Genomic DNA, 23,852 nt, shown 5'->3' on the forward strand with positions numbered 1-23,852 from the left:
CCAATTTATTTTTTTTTAAATAAGTACATTTTATAACATTTTGTCATTGTGTAATTTTTTTTACAAAGGCTTGGAGTCGAGATTCGTCAGTGACACATCAGGTCCATCTAAGCCGTTATAATCTTTTTTTTTATATACAACTAGTGTATATGTTCTTAGAGCAAACGTAATAAGGCCGTTTTCGATGGCCTTATTGAGCATTAAACCAAGGCTATTTTGAATTGGTTTTTTCGATCCGGCCTGGTGGTGCAGTAGAAGCTATATCAAACTACCTTTTTCACTCTTTCCTTTCTCCCCCAAAATCTCCTCTGGAAGGACGAGTTTGTGTCTTCTATGCCGTGGAGGCCAACTGTCGGTATCGTTGCCGCAATCGTCACTCTTGGATCAACGTTGGGACAACAATCGTCTTCGTCTCCGGCTATCCCGTCATCGTCATGTTCTTTTACACTAAAAAAACTCATGTTCTTTTATACTAGAAAAACTCAAAGGGTATATGAATCTACCGGAGAGACAGAGAGGGAAAGAAGAAAAAAAGTGAGTAAAAATTAACAGTTTCTTTTACTGAGATTCAATCGGTCTGGTTGATGCATCGGCACCGGTGCTAGGCCTCTGATAGAGGAAGAAGAATTGTGGATGGCGATAATGTGCTGCTGTGTGACTTTATTTTATTTTAAAATTCTATCTTGTCTTGGATGCGCGTGTGACATGTGATCTTCCGAGGCGTTTTAAAGACAGTATTGTTGTTGTTGCTCTTAGGCATGATATGATGGTAGTAGTTGCTCATACATACATACATGCATACATACCCTACACGTGCGATTATTTTCTGTCTTAAACCTCCCTCTTTATTTATGGCCTCAAATATTGCCTGGTTCTAACTACCTAACTAGATGGGCAAATCCGAGTTGAGTTGAGTTTAACTCGAATTTGACCTAGTAGTGCTAGAGATCCATTACCGTAACATGGAATTCAATAATAAAATGGCAAAATCCATTCTGATACCAACCAATGAAACGCCGCTTAGTACAATAAAGGCACACAAATTAAAGGTAAAGATACATTCTTCGAATCCCGGAATAACCCAGGTGTGTTTTTTGTTTCAGAACGTATATGGAAACTGAGAAGCATGCAGCAGCTTAAACCTTGATGGAGCATCTGCATCTGCATCTCACCTCTGTTAGTGTTCCTACAGATTAGAGTGACCCATCCGAACTTGAACTCGATGCCATGATGTGTTTAAGATGCCTCTCAAGTTCCAAATGACCTCTACATTTTCAGGCTGGACATTTGCTGCTGTATCAACCTGGGATTATTTGGCATCACGTTAAATACGATCTATCTCTAAACCAGATTATGATTTATGACCAAAGTAATAAACATGTAACATACTGCTTTGGCAACTATCTCGGTGCTGCCATGGATGTCGCCTTCAGCTTCAAATAGCACCCATGACCATTTATCACTATTCTCACCATCAGGTATGTATGGATTGCCAGCTTTCTGAGACTTGATGGCTTCAACCCAGGTTTTGCCACCATCAATAGACACGTCCACTCTCTCTATGCCTCGCCCACCTCCTGATACTGCATAACCCTTTATAGTTATCTGATAACAATCAACAAACATTCAATCCACGTGGAGAAGCATTTAGCATACTGAATGACTTTGAAAACATTGTATTGTGTGTCGAGCTCATGACAAATAATATGTAGAAATCTTAAGTGGACAAGCTGCAGAAGCAATGGGCACGAGAAGCACTAACTGACCTTTCCAGGCTTAGCCACACTTTTGTCATCTAGAGAACATATTGCACACTGCAAGCACCACAGATAGTAAGAATCATTGCAAGCCATGACAAAAAAAAAAAAAACATATATCGTAATTTAAAGCTCAATAATCTGGAAGTGAATCCTCTAGTTCCAACCAAAATCGGATGGACAATTTTTTCCAAGATTATTCTAGCAGCAAAAGAATTTTAATACGGCTACAATACAAAATTCGGGCATATTTCCTACCAAGTACAAGAACCAACAAATACCAATTGTAGCAATATACCTGAACAGGGAAATCCATTTGAGGTCGCCTAGTCGACCAATCAATATTATCCCAATCGACAGAAGGAGGAAACATTTTATAATCCCTTTGCATAAAAAATCCCTGCAAAACACCAATGCAAGATCCATAAAGCAAGCTATGGAACAACTATTTGGTGAACAGAAACACAATTTTTGTACCTGGCATTCTTCTGCTATAATGTTGATGGAATCAAGCCATTTGACAGATCGGGCACCAATAACACCGGGGACAATCACACGTAAAGGGTATCCATGATCCCTGTTAAGAGTCTTCAAATAGAAAACAAGATTGAAATAAGGGACTTTGTGGTGTAGGAGAGTGGGAATTACAAACATGACAAAAAGTCTAATTTGAGTTAAAAGATAAGAAAAACAGGTTGACCTTCACAGTCAGCCATAACTTAGTAGAAAGATCTCTAATGAGCAATTTTTTATGATTGGAAAGAGTCAGAATGAATGGGGAACGTGTTATAGACTACCTCTCCATTCATCTCATAGGCAAGTAAAACATCAGCTTCAGGGTTTGTTGCTTGACTCAATGGAATAGACGCTTTATATGGACCACCATTCTCTTCCTGTGAAAAGGCTGGTGTAAGATAATATTTCCATTTAACGCATCCAGGAAACCAACGTTATGAGGGCAAAATGGCACAAGTAATTACCTTGCACTTGTCAATGCTCACAAATTCTACATGTTTTCCTCCATTTGATGTTACATGAGAGCACTTAGGAATCCCAACAAGTTCAAGAACATCAGCTAGTTTTGCTCCACCCCATACAGCTGCAGCAACATACAAGAAGAAGATATGAAATCAAATAATATGCAAGTCCTAAACAGGGGAAGATGCGGAAATTCATCCAATAAAAACTTGAAATGGAATTTGTCTCCTTGTTTTAGAACAGGGCTATAGGAAACAGTTGGATTGGAAAAATTGAACATAGTTTGAAAGTGAATGCCTTGCCCTGATTTCAACAAATGAAAACTTAACTTCAGCCAAGACTATATAATCAGAGATTCATATATATATATATATATAATTCCCAAGATCACAAAATATTATATGCTCTTGAGGTATTATCCAAGAAAATTAATCAAAAGAGATTTCTGAATAAATTTTCTGAGGCATGCTTAATTGAAACATAAGCAAAAAATTTCATCAAACTTTTCATAGCAGGGCATGCCACAATGATGAACTGGAAAAACAAAACAACTCCTCTACCATTTCCTATTGCAGCAACATCCCACCCAACTCCTTTCACCTTTCGAGTTTTGCTCATGGCAGTCCTCCGATTACCAGCACACTGAAAGAACATGACTGGAACAAATTATCATCTGAAAAGCAAAGGAGAAAGGAAATGGAAGCAAAGGAGTAATAGAAACAGGATGCAGGTAGGAACAAACAGAAATTTTGTTCATTTCCTCAGTATACCAAACAAATTAAGTGGATAGTGTTGAGGGAGTCATTCATGAATGAGCAACTAAAATGAACCCTTGTTGACAAAATTGTACTAACCAAAAGAAAATTGAAAGTTAAATCATCTGGTTTTCACCACAGTTCACCTCTTCCACCTATTCAGCTTGACAAACCAAACAAAGGCTGGTATAATATGTATTGCACATACATGGATACAAAATTAGTACAATTGTACAGCTCATATTAGCAAATAGAGTTTCACTTTTGCATGTGTTAACACTGCAATTTCAGGTATCCATGATGCAGGGCCTTTTAAATAGACCTTGCATTTTGCCTTATGTCCTAACCCCCAATATTGTTCATAATAGGTTAAAGCATCAAACTAGGAAACTCAAGAGCTAGCAGAAGTGTTTTCTTTTTTTTTTCAATATTTCTTCTACATTAAATGCTGGAACCTTTAAGATTTGAGGTCAATAGAGAATTTTCAGGGCCAAAAAAGAAGGGCTACTAGACTGGGCACATGGCTTTAAAAGATGCAATCAAGATCGATGTAAGCAGAAGTATTAAAATACAATCAGATGCTAGAGCAAAGACATCAACTTGGTATGGTTGATCTAATGAAGTGTATTAATAGTCTTATTCTTAATTCAGCACAACAACTTCAACATCATGTCCAGATTGCTTTTCCATGGTGAGGAGGGAACTGTCACATTTGTATTCCTCTCCTTTTAGTCAACTGACTTCATTCCTCTATCACTAAACAAGCCTACCCTATATTGAAAGCATATGTACCTGTAAAGTGGCAGCCACAGTATACTTTGGAAGCTTCCTGTTAGTCATAGTATAAAATGTAAGGCATATTGCATGAGATAGAAAAGTTGAATCATAAGGTAAGAGTCAGAGTCGTTCACCATATGTCTTTCATGAAAAGCTCTTTGGAACTTCCTTTAAGGCCAGTGAAGAGAACGCTATATCTGGTTAACCGATTCAACAAATACACTCCATGAGCTTATGTTAAAAACATTAATTGGAAGTATGGATAACATGTAATTAGCTTAAAGTAAAAGGAGACTTGTGCAAGTCTTGAACAATTGGAATTGGTCCATGGTTTCTCTTATAGAAGAACTCCACAGGCGTTACATAAGATGACACCAAATCCGCACGACGTGGCTCAGCATTGAAAGGTTCCTAAACCAAAGTAGAGATCTGAGAATACTTTTTGAAGTAATTAAAAAACGGTATAGAGTAAGCTACATATCAATACTCGAGATTTTCGATCAGTTAGAATAGATTAATAAAGAATCTTAAAACATAAGTTCTCGTGCTATCACGAACTTCGGAAAATGCACTGTATTCTGCCAACAATCATTCGACGATTGCTTTCTTCTAAGCAGAAACGTGAAATCAAACTGCAGAAAAAGCCTGATTCACCGTGTAACCGCGTAAAACGAAATGTCCGCAAGATTTTAGAAATCAATAATCAATCCACACGAACGCTATCTCCTCAGATAAAACCTGGATTTATTGTGCGCCTCGGATACAGACAAATTAAATTCGATTACGGAAAGCAACGAGAGAAGATCATAACTAGGAACCTTGGAATTAATGACTAGAGCAGGATGGCGCGAAGGTTCTTCTTTGTAATCAGAAGGCGCTCTCAGCCCTGGCATTTCGGAACCGAGCAAGATGTTTCTCCGTAAATCCTCGCGAGGATAGCTAGTTAGAGCGATGGAGTTCCAGAAGCTTCCACGGCTGAATTAATGGAAAGGCGGAGATATGCACACGCGACGCGAGGGTGTGAAGGCCGGCGCAGCGCTTCCATATATAATAAATAAAAAATGAAAGGGGTATCAGTTTCAGCAGTTTATTGGCATTGTAAATACGTATGACATATTATCTCCGCCCACATGGAATGGAACGCCAAACATTCTTAACGGTGGGGATCTCCGTGCCAACAAGAGTGCCATCGCTCCCGGTCAATCGGGTATGCCACGTGGCTCTTTTTTTATTTTGTTTTATCTTTTAAAAAACCAAATAATAATGTGTAAAATTAATAACTGCAACTAAAATTAAAATTACCTCAAATATATTATTGTTATTGTTGTCTTACTTAATTAGAATATGTAATCTCAGTATGTTAATTAACAAACTCATTGACAAAATTTAACAAAATGATAATAATAAGCTATCAAAAAAAAAAAAAATAGTAAAAAATAGTATTGCAATTATATACATTCAATAGATTATTAGTATATTTAAACTGAATTGAATAAATAAACATCTAAACAAAAATATATCATATTTTACAACTTAAATAAATATATTAAATGGAAAAATGTAAATAAATTTAAAAATAATTATTAAATATTTATATTATATCATTATTATTCTATTAACAAATAATAATATAAATTAATTTTAATTGAAAAACACATACAAACCTCCAAAACAATACACCTTTTTCTCCTCTAACTTTTATAATATGTACTACTATTAATTTAGTTTAATTTTATTTACTTTTTAAGAAAAAAAAAACACAAAAACCCTTAAGGGCCGTTTCGATGAACTTTAAAAATAAATAGAAATCACAAGTGAAAGCGGTTCGATTTTTCGATAGATCATTGTTATAACAATTTTTCATAAAAAAAAATTGTTTGAATGTAATAAAGTTCAAAGTGCTAAAATTGACATGATGTTAATCTCATTGTATTTCTCCATAAAACTTTTAAAATTTATTTTTAAATTTTATTAATTATATTTCAAAATTTTCATTTAAATATAATATTAAAATTAAAATAAAATTACAATCTAATTAAATTATTTGTATTTTACAATCTATTTTAAAATTTTATAGATTAGATTTAATAATTTAGTATAATTAAAAATTTTATGTACTCTTATTTATTTTGTATCTCAATTATAATTTTAAATTTTAATTGAAATATAATATATAAATTAAAAATATTAATATAATTACATTTTTAATTTTGATTAAAATATAATATACAAATGAATTGTTTTTATATTATATTATATTATAATATTATACTCCCTCCGTCCCAAAATTCTGCAACATTTTCTTTTTGGTATGTCCCAAATATTTCCAAAATAGGAAATAATTAATTATACTTAATCTCTACCCCACACTTTATCCCCTCACATCATCCAAATAAAAAAATAAAATATATATTTCTCTCTCCATCACATCGCCAAATTTATAAATTATCCTAGTTAATACCACCCACCTAAAAACCCGTACAAAAAATAAATGTTGTATCTTGTTTGAAACAGATGGAGTATTTATTATTATTATTAAATATAAAATAGTAATTTTAATTAAAAAATGCTCTGCTTATTTCAAAAGATATTCTCAATGTGCTTATGAGAAAAAAAAATTTATATTCAAAAACTGTTTTTGTTTTTGACATAAACCATATTGCAAACATATAAAAAAAATACTTTTTCTAAAAGTAGAAGTCAAAACTTTTCTACCAAAAGTCAATTCAAACAAATCTACCAAAGTTGTCCCTCCCTTTTTATCTTCACACCCAGTTCTTCTTTCTTTCTTATCCTTCCTCTCTCTTCTCTCCTTTCCCCTTCTCATTTGTTCTTCTCCTTCATTTTTCTCTTCTTATGAGCTTTCGTCCTCTGTCGTTTCATTGTCCTCTCCGCCACAGCTACAGTGCTGCACTCCAGTTCCGGCAAATGGTACTGGCGGTGAGGCGGCGTGACAACGGTGGTCAGTATTGCATAAAGTTACTTTGGACAAGTGTTAATCGAAAATGAAATGAGAGATGACGAACTCACCGGCATAATTGGGCGGACCTTCAATTGAGGGACTTCGCGTCTCGGAGATGCACGGGGCGAAGGGATGGCGCGTAGGTAGTTTAGGATTTAGAAAGAAGAATGAAGGACGAAGAGGGTGGGAAAGAGGCGATGGCGTGAAACGGCAGGGAAAAGAATAGGGGTATTGTGGTGGGACCCACATCAAAGAAAAATAAAAAAGAAAAAAAAATCGGACAAAATTCTATGTCATCCGTCGCTAAATATATATATATATTCATTTAATCATTTAAATAATAATTCGCCATGTGTGCTTCCGTCTCAACAAGTCCTATCAAATATTTGAATTTATATTTTAACATACTTATCACTTGACAAGTTTTTGCAAGAGTAATTTATTTTAGATCCCATAAGAGAATATATGATTTCCATGCGGTCTAAATTGATATGAATGAATGGGTAGGGCTTACTTTAAACATCTCCCATTAAGAAAACAGGTAGACGGGATAACATGGGATTCATCATGCAATATTATAAAAATTATTTACGAACCAAAAAAACAAGATAATAGCGGTTACAATGTTAAATTTTAAAATTCAACACCGTATTGATATCATATCGTGTGTTAACAGACAACCCGTGATACTATTACAGAGAAAACATAATTTATATTAATATAATACCAATTCAGTAAAAGAATTAACAACACATGAACAATTGATTTTAGCACATCATATATTTTTATATACAATTATAAGTGTAGACACTAAAAATATATGTATAAAATCAATTAAATATCATATATTTTGGAAATAAAATAAAATTTCAATAAAATAAATATATGGTATTCAATTATGCACATATATTAAATTTTGTATAATAAATATCAACCATTAATGCAAAAATCTGCTTAAAATGGAAGATATCGTACAAATATTATGTGCATAAATAGAGTCATAATAAATTTGGCAGCAAAATAAATTAATCTTGTCAATAAAGGAAGTATATAAATTAATATATTCCGAAAAAGGACAATGATATAAAGATCTTGATGAGAAAGGAAGGTGCACAATCAAATTCGTCAAGAATGAAAAAGAGCATCCGATGGAAAAGGAAATATTATAAAATCTTCCTATTGGCCAATCAAAATGCACCACGTGTCACCATTGAAAAAGGAAGCCGAAACCACCCATCCCCTATAAATAGGAGCCATGGTCAGTTCATTTGAGACACCAAAGTTGCATCGAGGATTCAAGCAAAGGGTAAAGTCTCTAGATTCTCTCTGTATTGTTCTTCATATTCTTCATGTCCTTCGAAGCGTTCTTCGTCGAAAGTCACTAATTTGGAAAAATGATCTAAAATTGGTTAACAAATCGATGAAGTTAACGTTCTTCGTCGTATGCTCAAGCCGGAGAAAGGATCAAAGCTCTCAAAGCCATTGAGGAATTCATCAAAGCCAATGGAAGGTCTCCAAAGTTCTTCTTAAAGCTACAAGATGTTCATTGCGTTCTTCAACAAAGCATTAACTAGGCCCTCTTCAATCCAAAAGTCAAAGGGACATGCCGCCAAAAGTGCTATGGAGCACCAAATCCACCTCTTCAAGGATCAAAGTTCCAAAAGCCATTGAAGAGTCCATCAAAGTCAAGGAAGAACATCCAAAGTTCATCCCAAAGCTTCGAGGTGTTCATCACGTTCTTCACCAAAGCAACAATTCGGCCCTCTTCGATCCAAAAGTCAAAGGGACACGCCGCCTAAAGCGTTATGGAGCACCAAATCCACCTCCTCAAAGATCAAAGTTGTGGATCATCCAAAGAAGACATCAAATCCAAAGCCGACGATCGAATCGTCCACGCGGAGACCGAAGCTCCTCCAAAAGGCGGAAAAGGCAAACCAAAGACCAAAGTTGCGGATCGTCTAAAGAAGACATCAAATCCAAAGCCGATGATCGAATCGCCCACGCGGAGACCAAAGTCCTCCAAAAGCGGCAAAGCCAAAGCAAAGGTCAAAGTCGCGGATCGTCTACAGAAGACAACAAATCCAAGGACGATGATCAAATCGCCAATACGGAGACCAAAATCCTCCAAAAGCGGCAAAGCCAAAACAAATGTCAAAGTCGCGGATCGTCCAAAGAAGACAACAAATCCAAAGGCGATGATCAAATCGCCAACACGGAGACCAAAGTCCTCCAAAAGCGGCAAACCCAAATCAAATATCAAAGCCTCGGATCGTCTAAAAAAAAGACATCAAATCCAAAGCTGACGATCAAATCGCCCGCACGGAGACCAAAACCCTCCAAAAGCCGGCAAAGTCAAACTGAAGACCAAACCTCTTCGGATCAAAGAAGCCATCGAAAACCAAGTTGGAAAATAAATCGACCCGGAAGGAGAATCAAAGGACCCATTTAAAGAATATGACCCGCTTTAAATTCAAATCAAATATAATTTGTACAAATTTTGTGTTTATTAAAAATAACACAATTTTTTGTCTACAATAAGTATAAACAAATTGCACTCATGACATGTGCTTTGTGAAATAAAGACATATGTTATTTATAATATATTTTATTTATGTTGATTGAAAAATCAGCACCGTGTTGATTTTTTCAAATTAGTACGGTAACCTCTCTCAAACAAAGTACAACGTGACTTGAGATTCATCATCTATTATGTATTTTATGTTGGATAATCGGTTACTTAATCGGTGGAATTTAATGTTAGAAACTCAAATTCGGAATTTACGCAACCGATTAATTGGTGAGTGAAGACGCGAAGGGCTGGTCAACCAAATTAATTGGATTAATTTGGTTGTTATATATGGGGCTTGGTTAATATTTTGGCCATTTTACCTGTCTTGAGATAAACCAAATTGTACAGCTTTAAGTTAAACCCGAGTATATGGCTTAAGTCGCAGTATTATCTGGATAAAATCTTATCAGTTGGATGAATTTATTATAATCTTAAATGAAATATTTGAAATTATAATAAAATTACGACCGTTTCAAACGGAAGGTTTGAAATTAGAATAAATTATGATCGTCTCAAACGGAAGGTTTGAAATTAGAATAAATTAAGACCACCTCAAACGAAAAGTTTGAAATTAGTATAAATTACATCGATAATTAAGGTTGTAATTATGATCGTAATTGATCCTCTGCCATTTTGGCTGAGTGGAGACGCCTATATAAAGGACCTTCTCCCTTCATTCAAAAAATACGAACAACATCTTCTCATCCTCCTCTCATCTCTTCTACTTGTCTGGCAACTTTCCTAGTTTAGTTCCTTCTTCTTTTTGTTCGCCAGAGCTCCGACGATCTAAGGTGTCACTCTCATCGGAGACGGAGGCCGTATTATCTTGGGTTAGAATGCCGGCCACCGGAGGTACTACCGGAGTGTATCTAATTTTCGAAAAGAGAATTCATTCTTGAATTGGTTTCACGATACATTTATTTTTCACAATACCCATTTACTAACAACCAAAAATTAGATATTACTTTGCGAGAATGTCGACCTCTGATGGAGTCTTTAGAACAGTCGCCAGAGCCGCCGGACTTTCCGCTCCCCAAATTGGACCGGTTCTCTTTATAGGTAGCCCTGTGTTTTCTAGGTTTGCCCCATGTGGATGTGGGACTTTTTCCAGGTTTGTGGCCGCACTCTCCATTGCCTCGTGGCCAAAACTGTTGGTCCTAGGCTTGGTCCACGGATGATGCCCCATGTATGAGTTCCAAAACCATTCACTGGAGTGGATTTCAAGAGGTGGCAGGAAAATATGCTCTTCTATGTGACTGAGATTGAGTTTTCCATGTTCGTATGGCCCAACAACCCAGAGTCCAATGCGGATTAGCAGACGTATGCGAATTATGTAACGTGGGGACACGTAGACTACACGACAAGGAACACCATATTAGGTAGCCTCTATAACTCTCTTTATAATGTATATTATAAAATAAAGAGTGCTAAAGGGCTGTGGGATGCCTTTGAGAAAGATTATAAATCCCAAAATTCCGGGTCCAAAATGTTTGTTGTGTCCCGGTTTATGGACTATAAAATGGTAGATGGCAAGTCTTTTGTTGAAAAAGTGAAAGAATTTCAACATATTGTCCACTATATCATCGACGAGAGATGCCACTTCTAGAAAAGTTCATCACGAGGGTGATGCTTGAGAAATTGCCCCCGAGTTGGAGCAACTTTAAGTACAGGCTGAAGCATGAGCTAAAGTAAGTAGGGCTTGAAGATTTAATTGTCCGAATCCGGATAGAAAAGGACAACATAAGGAAACATAAGGCTAAAGACGGAGATATTGCTAAAGCAAACTTGGTCGGAAATTCCTTCAAGAAACGTGCATGCCCGACTCAAAACGACAAGGGCAAAGGTAAGGTCAACTAATCTAAGTTTATAGGTAACTATTTTAACTATAGTAAAACAGGACACCAGGTTAAGGACTGTAAGACACCGAAAAATAAAAAACCGAGTTCTCAACTGGTCAAGATGAGCCACCGGATTGATCGTGACCTCAATAGTGATGACCTTGTTGCTGTTCTATACAAAACAAATAATATGGAGCATGATATATCGACACCGAAACAACCTGCCATGTTTGCTCCAATAAGACGAGCTTCTCAACCAACAGGGAGACCGAAGGGAGGAAGCACATAGGAAACCACACAACTTCTGAGGTCCAAGGCGTGGGGAACGTGGTGCTGAAGATGACCTCCGACAAAGAGCTAACATTGAAGGATGTCCTGCACGTGCCAACCATTCGAAAAAATCTCATTTCATGATTGCTGCTAATTAGGCATGGTTTTAAACTTGTCTTTGTAGCATATAAATTTATATTGTCGAAAAATGAAAAATTTCTAGCTAGGGGTTATCTTTCAAATGGGTTGTTTAAGTTGAATGTAATGGCCGTGTGCCGAGCACCACTTACTAATAATTAAAATGTTGTTTCTTCTTCATACTTGATCAAGTGTTTTGATTTATGGCATTGTAGATTAGGTCATGTAAACTTAAATACTATAAAGAGATTAATAAATATGAATCTACTATATATAAAAGAGGTGAGCACTAAAAACAAATGTGAAGTTTACGTGGAGGCCAAAATGGCAAAATTACCCTTCCCTTCTGTCGAAAAGAACAGTAAGCCATTATAATTAATTCACACTGATGTATGTGATTTAAAATTTTTTCAAAATAGAGGTAAAAAGAAATATTTAATCACCTTTATCGATGATTGTACAAGGTATTGCTATTTTTACCTATTAAAAGAAAAGAACGAAGCAATTGAGACTTTTAAGAACTTAAAAAATAAGGTAGAAAATCAACTTGGCTGTAAAATCAAGACAGGTCGAAATGATAGAGGTGACGAGTATGTGGCCCCGTTCAAAGAATTATGTTACGAAAGTGACATAATTTATCAAACAACGGCTCCATATTCACCTCAATCGAACGGCGTTGCGGAACACAAAAATTGAACACTTAAGGAAATGATTAATGATTTTTTGATAAGTTCAGGACTTCCCCAAAACTTGTGGGGGGATGAAGTAATGACTGAAAATTATATCCTAAACAAGATTCCACTCAAGGGTAAGGATGCTACTCCTTACGAACTATGGAAAGACAAGAAATCCACATACAAATACTTCAAAGTGTGGGGGTGCTTAGAAAAAGTGGAATTTCTGCCTCCAAAACAAATCGCCATCGGCCCAAAAATGGTAGATTGCATATTTTTCAGATACGCACTCAACAATAGTGCTTATCATTTCATAATTCACAAATCAGAAATCCCTGGGATGACCGAGGGAACTACGATAGAATCAAGGAATGTCATATTCTTTGAAAATATCTACCATTTCAAGGAAATGATTCAATTCAACCCAAAACCCATAGATGAAGAATTACAGGGTGAAAAGAGACAAATGACTAGTAGCCATAATCAAGAGATTTTAGAACCTAGGCATAGCAAAAGACAGGGGTCGAGAAAACATTTGGTCTGGATTTCGTTACGTATATGTTGGACAATGATCCAACAATGATCAAGAAAGCACTATCTAGTCCTGATGCTCATTTCTGGAAGGGAGCAATAGATCGTGAAATATACTTAATAATGCATAATAGCATTTGGGTGTTACCTAACCTACCCGAAGGTTGTAAGCCACTTGGGTATAAATGGGTCTTGAAAAAGAAACTCAAGACCGATGGGTCTATTGATAAATACGAAGCCCGTCTCGTAGTAAAAGGGTATAGACAAATCGAAAGGTTTGACTTTTTCGACACATATTCACCAGTAACTATAATAAAATCCATTCGAGTGCTTCTCTCGATTGTGTCTTTGAACAATGTTGATATTCACCAAATGGATGTGAAGACTACTTTCTTTAATGGTGAATTAGAAGAAGTGGTATATATGAAAAAACTAGAAGGATATGTCGTTCTGACCAAGAGTAAAAGGTGTGCAAACTGACAAAGTCTTTGTATGAACTGAAACATGCACCTTTACAATGACATTTAAGATTTGATAATGTCATGTTATCAAATGGTTCTAAAATAAACAAGTGTGATAAGTGTGTCTATGTCAAAGAAACACCTTCCAGTTTTATTATAGTATGTCTATATGTAGACGACTTACTAATCATGGCTAAAGAGGTCAGTCTAATCAATAAGGTCAAATGCATATTGAGTTGTAGCTTTGACATGAAAGATTTGAGGTTAGCCAACGTTATCCTTGGAATGAAGATTCTAAGACAAGACGAATGTATTGTTCTAACTCAATCCTACTACGTGGAAATGATACTGACAGAATTCAATGCTTATGACAACACTATAGTAAAACCCCAATAGACCTCAGCGTACACTTGAGCAAGAATAAGAGAGATCCCGTAGCTTAAGAAAAGTATGCCAAAATTATTTGAAGCCTAACATACTTAACAAACTGTACTAGGCCTAACCTGACTTGCCATATAAACAACCTGAGTTGATACACTAGCAACCTCATTTATGAACACTAGAAATCGCTAGTAAGAATCTTAAGTTATCTTAAATGTATTCTCAATTTTGGCATACACTATGCGAAATATCCAATGGTACTATAAGGGTAATGATTGAATATCGGATGCAAAAGATTCACTATCTACAAGTGGATATTTATTTACAATTAGAAGAGGAGTTTTTTTCGTAGAAATCCACAAAACAGACTTGCAGTGTACGGTCCACAATGAAATTGTAGTTCATCGCCATGGAAAAAGTTGGCGAGGAAGCCGGATGACTTAGGAACTTCATGGGTGATATTTCATACTTGACTAAACCAGTACCTCCCGTGATGATTCATTATGATAGCTGCAATAGTAAGGGCTAAGAATGAAATTTACAACAGTAAATCATGATATATCCGACGTAGACATAACACTGTAAGACATTTGATCACCAATGGAGTTTTGACTATTGAATATGTAAAAACAATAAAAACTGCTAAAGGGAATCAATTTGAAATCCACAAGATAAAAAATAATTATAGTGGTAAATCAACCAAATCAGTTGAAAATCTCAAGCATTAGTTCAATGGAAAAACTAAACTGTGAGAGTCCGACACGAACACTCAATTACAATTCCTTCAAAAGTAATGAGTGTTACAATGTGCAAAAATGGTGAGGTTGAGACCATGACTCTTAATGATCCTAAAGGTGTGAGTTAGACACCTTAAGATAGGATTATTTATATAAGTGTGAAGTGTGGTCCGCTTCAAACAAAATACTTATGAATCCAAAGACGAGATCCATAGCCGAAGAAGATCATAAACGTGAGAATAAAGTTTAGGCTGAGATAGCAACATGTAAATATTATTGATTTAGTGTACGCAAATGTGGAATATTTCAATGCATCACATCAACTGGGCCACCAATACACTCTGTAATGTTGACTATGAAAGGTTCAAAGTCACAAGCTACTTGTTTTGATATGTCAATATGTATAGCGATTGAGCTGGACTTCTGTCATTTTATGAAAATTTTCATTCATGTGGGAGATTATGGATAATCACTTATTTAATCGGTAGAATTTAATATTAGAAAATTAAATTCGAATTCATGCAACTGATTAATAGGTGAGTGAAAATATGACGGGCCAGTGAACCAAATTAGTTAGATTAATTTATATTAAATAAATAAATATTATTTATTTATTATATATGAGGCTTGGTCAATATTTTGACTATTTTTTATTTCGAGACAAGCCAAATTGTGCAACCCTAAGTTAAACCCGCGTATATGGCTTAAGTCGCAGTATTATTTGGATACAATCTTATCTGTTGGATGGATTTATTATAATTTCAAACGGAATGTTGAAATTAGAATAAACTTCGATCGTCTCAAATGGAAGGTTTGAAATTAGAATCAGTTACGGCCACCTCAAACGGAAGATTTGAAATTAGAATAAATTACATCAGTAATTAAGTCATAAGTAATTGAACTCCTTCCATTTTGACCGAGTAGAGAGGCCTATATAAAGGGCCTACTCCCTTTATTCAAAAAATACCAACAACATTCACTCCTATTTCTTTCATCTTTTTTAGCTTTCCGGCAACCTCCACAATTTAGTTCTTCCCTCATTTTGCTCGCCGGAGCTCCAATGATCTGAGGTGTCACTCTCATTGGAGAAGGAAACCCTTTTATCTTTGATTTAGAACGCCGACCACCAGAGACACTACCGGGGCGTATCTAATTTTCGAAAAGATGATTCATCATCGACTCGGTTTCACAGTATATTTATTTCTCATAATACCCATTTACTAACATTTTATACATACATCAAAATGGTGCAATACTTTTGTATTTTATTTTTGGAAAGGATAAATACATTGGAATGAGTTAATTTGTTCCATTTATGTTAACCTGTTCAATATATATTTGACACATTTATCAAAATACTACAATACATTTGAGTTTTATTTTCTTTGAACATAAAAGCTTTGCACATGACTTTAGGGCATATATGATTTTTAGGAAGAAGATTATTTTTTGAAGGGAAAGAACAAAATGTTGCTAAAGTATGATTTGTTGAAAAATTGTTGGTTGAAGCGATTGTTCGGAGTTATAGAAAATTAGGCATTGGTATACAGTCGTCAGTTCTTTTGTGTTGATATTAAACAGCATAGCACAATCAAAATATCAACAGTTTCATAAAAAAATGCCTTCTACAAGAACAATTTGCGAACTATTTTTTAAAAGATTTAAGAATTTTGTAAAGTCTAGTCGTTATGAACAATTTAAAACTGATTTTAAAGCAAGCACCAACACACTTGCTCTATCTATGCCATTTCAACTGTTGAAGCATGCCATAAGGTTAAATACCCTAGAAGTGTTTATGATTTTCCAAAAAAAGTTGTGCAAAATTTATTATTTTGTCAGAATTGTTAATCGCACACATGACACTGTTACAAAATATCATGTCAATTATCTTGAAAGATCAAGGGGTCATGTTGTTATATACAACTCTTCCGATGGCACTGCTTCTTGTAGTTGTAAGAAATTTAACTTTTCCGGGATATTATGCTCACATGGACTAAAAGTTCTTACAACAAATAATACTTTAAGGATTTCCAATCGATATATAATGAAGAGGTGGGTGAAGGGTGCAAGAATAGGAGGTTCGTATAGTGAAATGATTTTCACTGAATAACACACCAATGATCCTAAGAAACGGTTAAGCGCCCGACATAAAGATTTGAGCATGATCTTCAACAAACTAGTTACAAGAACTTCAAAAAGTAAAAAAAATATCTATACGAGATTGTGAAAAATATCTTCATAAAGACAGTTAAAGAGGTGAATGAACAATTACAGATTAATAAATTTGATTTTAAGGGATTGCATTGCGAGAATGCCGAATTGAATTCAAATAAAGAAAGTGATGTCCCTATTAAAAGGATAAAGAATAATGTAAGAATTCATTCGGGTAAAAGACCCCAAATTGGACTGAAAAAGAACTAAAAAAAAAAAGAGCTGCTAGTAGAGACACATGTGCTAATTAGTTACTAATTTTCATATAAATTTTATTTTTTCAAATCTTATTTGAGGATATTATTTACTCCCCCGTCCTCGATAATAATACGACTTTTTCTCTTTTGGTTATCCGTTAAAATTATGTATAATTCATTTGTAGTAAATAATTTTATTCACTTATAATTCCATTACTCATGCTTTAATAAATAATAATCAAGTTGTCACTATTTTATTATCAACTTTTTAAATCCACTTTACTTTTTACCTACTCCATTTTCATATTAAAATATTGTTATTTTCTAATTTTCTTGTTTGAATATTACATCATAATTAGACCAAACTGATGGAGTATTATGTAGTCATTCATGAATTAGACTTATCGTTAACCACATGTCGTTAGTTTACAGCCTACTCAAATTCCTCAGCAATATGGTTTTTTTTTTTCAAAATGCCTTTTTAATATATCATTGTCACAATTGGTATACAAATTTACCTTATTAAAAAATTATCTAAAACTATTATTTATTACTTTCTCTATAATGCAAAGTTATTCTCATTTTTTTTTTGTTATCATCTAAATTTTTATTCACATTTTTTTTTTGTAAAAAATTACAACTTTGTAAAAAAATACAAATTTTTTTGGTTATCATCTAAATTTTTATTCTCGTTTACTTTTTTTGTAAAACAATACAATTTTTTTCTACTTTTATTTACCCAAAGAAATAAAATTTTCTATTTTTACCTTTTTTTTTAAAACTCGTGTCTGGTCTAATGAACATATAATTTGACAACGGAGGGAGTATATAGTCAGTGATGAATTATATGTACCTTCAACCATATAACAAATGTTGCCATGGCGTTATGGCGCTTTTTGGGAAGCGTCGGGACACATCACCTCGCCATATCAAACATGGTAGTTTGGAGATGCCTTGGCGACGCCTCAATGACGCCATGGCACTATCCCGGTTAGCCCAAAACATTGTGAGTCTCCAGCCTAGGTCAGCCTAGGCCCCCAAAACAAACCTACCTCAACCCCTAAACCCTTAAGTCCGATCGAACCCTAACTCGCCATCATTTCTCTCCTCCTCGCTCTCTCCCTATTTGCAACTTCATTTCGCCGCTTCAACCCACCATTTCATTCGCGTTTCATCCCATTGAATGTTTTATTCAATATTCAAAGATTTAGACTTTCAACATTTTAATATTAATGTACTTTAGCGTTCTAGACTCAGACCTACTAACTCTAATAGTGCTATTTTTCTATCTATACTATCACAGTAACAATATATTGCATTATTATGTATTATTTTTTATTTTATTTATCATTTATTTTTGTTTGTCTAGTTATTTAAGGTGTGTTTCTTTTGCACCAAACCCTACAATTTTACTATTTAGACTGTGTTTTTTCAAAGCAATTACACTTTTTCTTTTTACAAAACATCACATCAAACATTAATTTAATACCAACTCCAAACTTAAATGTTCTAAACCAAATCAAAATAAACACATCCTTAGTATTTAATACTTATACCACATAATATATAAAAATTATTTATAGTGCATCGTGTTTGCCATTTTGTCGCCATGGAGGGCGAAATATCGCCATGGCAGTATGGCGGTCCACAGGAGCCACGCCGCAAAAGGCCGCCTTGACAACCTTGCATATAGCATTATGTTAGAGCTTGATCAAATCTCTCAGCAACAGGTTTTTTCTGCAATCCTAAAATTTATGTTACATAAAATTGATATATTGGTACGTTATTATACTATTGTAAAATTTTTATCATAGATTCTAGTACTTAATTTATCGCCAAACATACAATCCCAAAACCAAAATGAGTCGACTTATTTTATGAATTTCCGGCTTTAAATCATGCTTATGCTTGACTTGGAAACCTTCGTTCATTTTGCTTCTTCATGAAAGTTCTTGAGTGTCAAGATGAAATCGCATTTGCAGATAATAAAAGTGTGTTAGTTACTTACAGTTAAATTTTGGTATTAATTGTAGATGTCATTCGGTTTACGGGTATGAAAAATCGAATAAGTTTTCTCCTTCAATTTTTTCTTATTTATACTCAACACAATCACCAACTCACGGCATTTGGTATTAGAGCGAGCAAGTCCATATCCACAATGGTCAAGAATCACAATCAATGATTGAATGCATTAGAACAAAAATTCTTTAATTTTGCATAAGGACAAACTGTTTTGATCCAGGATCAAATTTAACATGTGGAGTCTTATCTAGAAACCAAGCTCGAAGCTTTCGGAGATGCAATAAAAAATGAAATCCTTGTTGCAATTACGGAACAATTGACGAATACAAATTTGTGAGGTAAATAAACTACACTTAATAATTTTTCTATTGCTATTCATAATTATGTTGATATGATGCCTAAAGGTAGAATCAAACTATTGGTACTTTGTCCTATATTCCGATAGCAAAAATGGATGAAGCACCAAGTTCACACAATAGCATAATGCCTAAGTTGGATTTTCCAGAATTTAACTGTAAAAATATTTGATTATGGATAAGAAAGTGTGGGCATTATTTCACTTACAATTATACGACTGATTATAAGTTGAGTTTAGTGGCCATGAACATAGAAGGAGTTGCAGATCATTGGTTCGTCAATTACAATGAGGATAGATCTTACTTGACTTGGGTATAATTCATCAAGTTGATTATGTAGAAAATCATGAATCCTTCAAGAGTAGTCTATAGCACAATTTAATAAAATTCAACAAACCAATATAGTACAACTGTTTACTCAAGAATTTGAGAAATTGAGGCCAAGTGGTACATTTGCTTATTAGGACTCCTAAATTACTCCATCTTGTTCCTATTCTAAATAAAAAACTAAAATATAAACAAAAGAAAAAAAAATTCCAATGAAATTGTTATCCCTTCATATTTTATTATATCTATATGTTATATACCCGAAAATAAAATTCTTCTTGTTTCCTAAGGAGACAATCCTACCCCATTTATATTGCAATGTATGACGAACATTGTCAAATTTTGGCGTTGTCACTAAGGAAATTTAACTGGCTTATTTTATCTTTGGTTGTTTCTATTATTTTTTTTTAAAAAAAAATTGACTTTTTGTAGTTTATGTCGAGATTTGGTTGCAAAGAAATCATGACTTTCAACCCTGACATTGAGAAGACTGAGTGTTGATTGAGAAAAGAAATTTGAAAGCATCTTAAAAAGTATTTAGCATCAAATCATCTAATAATTTTAGTTTCGACGAGATCGAGCTAGAAGAAGAGATGGATCAAATGGCACTAAGTAATTTCATTGGTTTCTAAATGATTTAGTTATAGTTACCGACATGCACTACTAACTAACTTTTTTCTTACTTATTCGACAATCTAGATACGCTCATTAACTACTTCCCTAATTAGACTAGAACCTGAGTGATACCATAAAGAATTTACTTGCCTAACCATAATTCCCAACTAGAAGAGCCTAATTCAATTTAAAAATTATCTATTTGAAATTGTTTAATATTGATTCTGTGATTTTCTAGGAGTGTTTACTCCTAGTTGCTAGTTAAACCAAATTAAAGCGTAATTACGAACACCTAATTTAATTCAACAAATAATTTTAATTTAATTAAAATACATGTCCACAATACATCAACTAAATAAAAGACAATTAAATATTAAAATGAGAAATCACAAGAATATTTATCAACCAATAGAATATTATACTATCAAACATAGTCAAAACTCACCACTTCATAAGAAATTATTTTTCATCCCTAAACGAAAGAAGTAATCTAGTCACTAATCACTAAAATAAATAAAATAAAAGAATAACAAAAAGGGGTAGGCATTGCCTGAGATTGACTGATAGACACGAAAAAATTCAAAAATTCCTTCAATCTTTCTCTTTCCTGCCATCTATACTATGCAATTTCTTTTCGGAACTGTTCTACACCAAATTTTGTCATATTATCACTTTAGTCCTTGCAACTCTCTTTTCTTTTCTTTTTTTTTTTTTTCCAATTTTCTCTGTTTTTTTTTTAAAATCCTGCACTTAACACAAAAAATAACATTTTAAGTAGAAATTGTCAAAACAAGTATTCAAGATCGTGTTTCGAAGTTGGCCAATAATTTTGAATTATCGGTAGACTCCACTAAATTTAATTTAATGAGTGGACCAAAACCTGCACAATGATAATTAGACAGAGCTATAAATAGTCAAATCTAATCCCCAAAGAAGCTTGCAATACAGGTCAATTGATTATCTGACTAACTATTGTTATTGCAAAAAATATAACGGTACATCAATATACGTATGTATAAGATATAACATCCACAAATCACGAGTAATGAAGAACTAAGTTGAATCACATCCATACCGAGTCCCAACAAAGCAGCACAGTGCTTCCCGTATTTCTTATTGAACTGTATCGCTACAATTATCAATCTATTGAAACCATATTTCAATAAATTGAAATATAAACAGTTTCATTGGAACAAAAATGCTAGGGAATTAAAATATCAAAACATATAAGAACTAATGAACTAGCGTTGCCTTTAGAAAAAATAAAAAAAGATCGTTTATTCAAATATACCAACTCACATATATGAATCTATTTTCTTATTGTATTGTTCAAAAATAACCATATGTTGTAAAGTGACGTCTTGTTATGCATAGTAGCAATCTAAGGATTTTTTAGGGGAAAAAACATTAGAAATATGAAGATTTACTTACTTGATGCTCTCCAACGACAATATAAATATGTGGAACAGTCTATTAGACCAGTGACATGAACCCGATATCTCTTCAGGGGAATGCGTTCCATAAGCTAAAGTCAACTAAGGAATTCATTGTTGGAGTATTATGTAGTTATAGAAATCAATGGGATGGAGGAATTGTTAGTGATTTTAGTGAAATCGGTGGGAGGAAGGAACTGTTAGTTATTTTAGTGTAATTGGATTTATTCGAGACCAATGGACGTCGGGATTAAGTGAACTTCGGGATGACATTCGTGGAGTGCGCATTAGAAGAAGCTATTTTCGATATGATTTTGACAAATAACACAAATTATGGGACAAATTGTTGATATAGCCTTACTCATTGGTATGTACAAGTCTGAAAGTTTTGTAATTAAATTTACTAGACAGAACGTAATAATTGCATGACTATTCTGGATTTTTTCTAGACTTTTAATTTAAAAAATTGTGTTTATTTATGAATTGATGTGTCTAATTTAAATTATGAATTCAAAACTTTTGCTTGAATTGAATCAACCCATCAAATCATTTTGAAGTCAAATTAATATTTGAATTGAAACAACACATCGTTTGATTTTGAACTTGGAATTTAAATTGTATGTTTGTTCAATTTAAATGCAAGGTTACTTTAAATAGATGGTATTGGTCTTATTTGCAACCTAACAAAAATTTATAGATTATAGCTTCTATACCCATTTTATTCTCAACATTCATTTTATCTCAATATTTTCTACAAATTCGAGATCGAATGTTGTATTGTCACAATATGAATTTGCGTAACCCTTGATAAGAATTAAATAAAAACATCGTATTCGAAAAATGAACTCATCACAATACAATGTTATATAGAGCAATTTTTGTTATTATCAGAATAAAATACCCAACATTTCAGAGTCGTCAAAATCATCAAATATTGGAACTGTTGCATGGTTCCTAGTAAAGAAGGAATCTGCCGGCGTTAGGTAACGTAATGCGATGCGATGCGATGCGACAGTAAATTTGAACTAAAAGGCTTGCCTCGCCATTGAATGGTTCCTGAACTAAAAATCATAACAGAATATTGAAAGCTCGTCCAGAAAGTAGTAACATTTGATCATACACCATGATGTGATTGATATCACACTCCTCCAAAAATCAACAGACAAGATGTATGATTGCCGAACCTTGGAATGAACTACAAGCGAAGGGAAGGGTGGTGAGGAGGCTCGGTCTTCCGCATAATTTGATGGAGCTCTTATTCCCGGAATTTTCCAATCAGTTAAATAAGTCTTTCATCCGCGGAGTATTCTGGCCATGTGGTTCATTTATAGAGCCAAAGTCTGTAAATTTAATCATTTATCATTTCTCAAAGATGGATTGTTCACCCCATGAAACCATTGCAATCTGCGAGGGTGGATGTGGCTTATTTCACTCACGAGTCACATTTCTTAAGCCAGGATCTATGTCACCAATCAATCACAGCAGCTATGGACGACAAATGAGTGTTGGTTGATTAACTCTAAATAGTTGGTCAATATTAGAGTACAACAGTAGTACTTGTTGAATATTGTCTCACATTATTAATTTGTTAATATGTGTGAGAATTCTCTTACTATATAAGTCACTCTATCCATCACCAATTGATTTTAGATTGAAAACCCGAATATTTTCTTAATATGGTATTAGAGCCAGGTGGCTGTATTGGGTGTTGATTCGATACGAATTTTTGAGATTATTATCTCGAGAGAGAGTGTTGAATATTATCCACATTCATTAGTACAAAAAATTCCCCTATTATATAAGGGCGAAGAACCACTTCACCTATCACCGATTAAGATTGAAAGCCGGATTCCTTCTTAATAG

At 34.0% G+C, this 23,852-nt stretch overlaps 1 protein-coding gene across 1 annotated transcript; it reads right to left on the bottom strand.

The window, feature by feature from the left end:
* Window positions 1-968: 968 nt before the first annotated feature.
* Window positions 969-5,339, bottom strand: LOC127258178 (sulfite oxidase). Its single transcript, XM_051284908.1, has 12 exons — window positions 5,086-5,339; window positions 4,563-4,678; window positions 4,402-4,464; window positions 4,283-4,319; window positions 3,296-3,377; window positions 2,738-2,856; window positions 2,555-2,650; window positions 2,235-2,345; window positions 2,056-2,157; window positions 1,767-1,814; window positions 1,390-1,605; window positions 969-1,303 (listed from the first exon to the last, which is right to left on the bottom strand). The coding sequence occupies exons 1-12, from the start codon at window positions 5,158-5,160 to the stop codon at window positions 1,187-1,189; spliced, it is 1,182 nt and encodes a 393-aa protein (XP_051140865.1). The 5' UTR covers window positions 5,161-5,339; the 3' UTR covers window positions 969-1,186.
* Between the last annotated feature and the right edge of the window lie 18,513 nt (window positions 5,340-23,852).

Source organism: Andrographis paniculata, unplaced genomic scaffold (assembly GCF_009805555.1).
Source record: "Andrographis paniculata isolate CXL003 unplaced genomic scaffold, ASM980555v1 Contig59END, whole genome shotgun sequence".
Lineage (NCBI taxonomy): Eukaryota > Viridiplantae > Streptophyta > Magnoliopsida > Lamiales > Acanthaceae > Andrographis > Andrographis paniculata.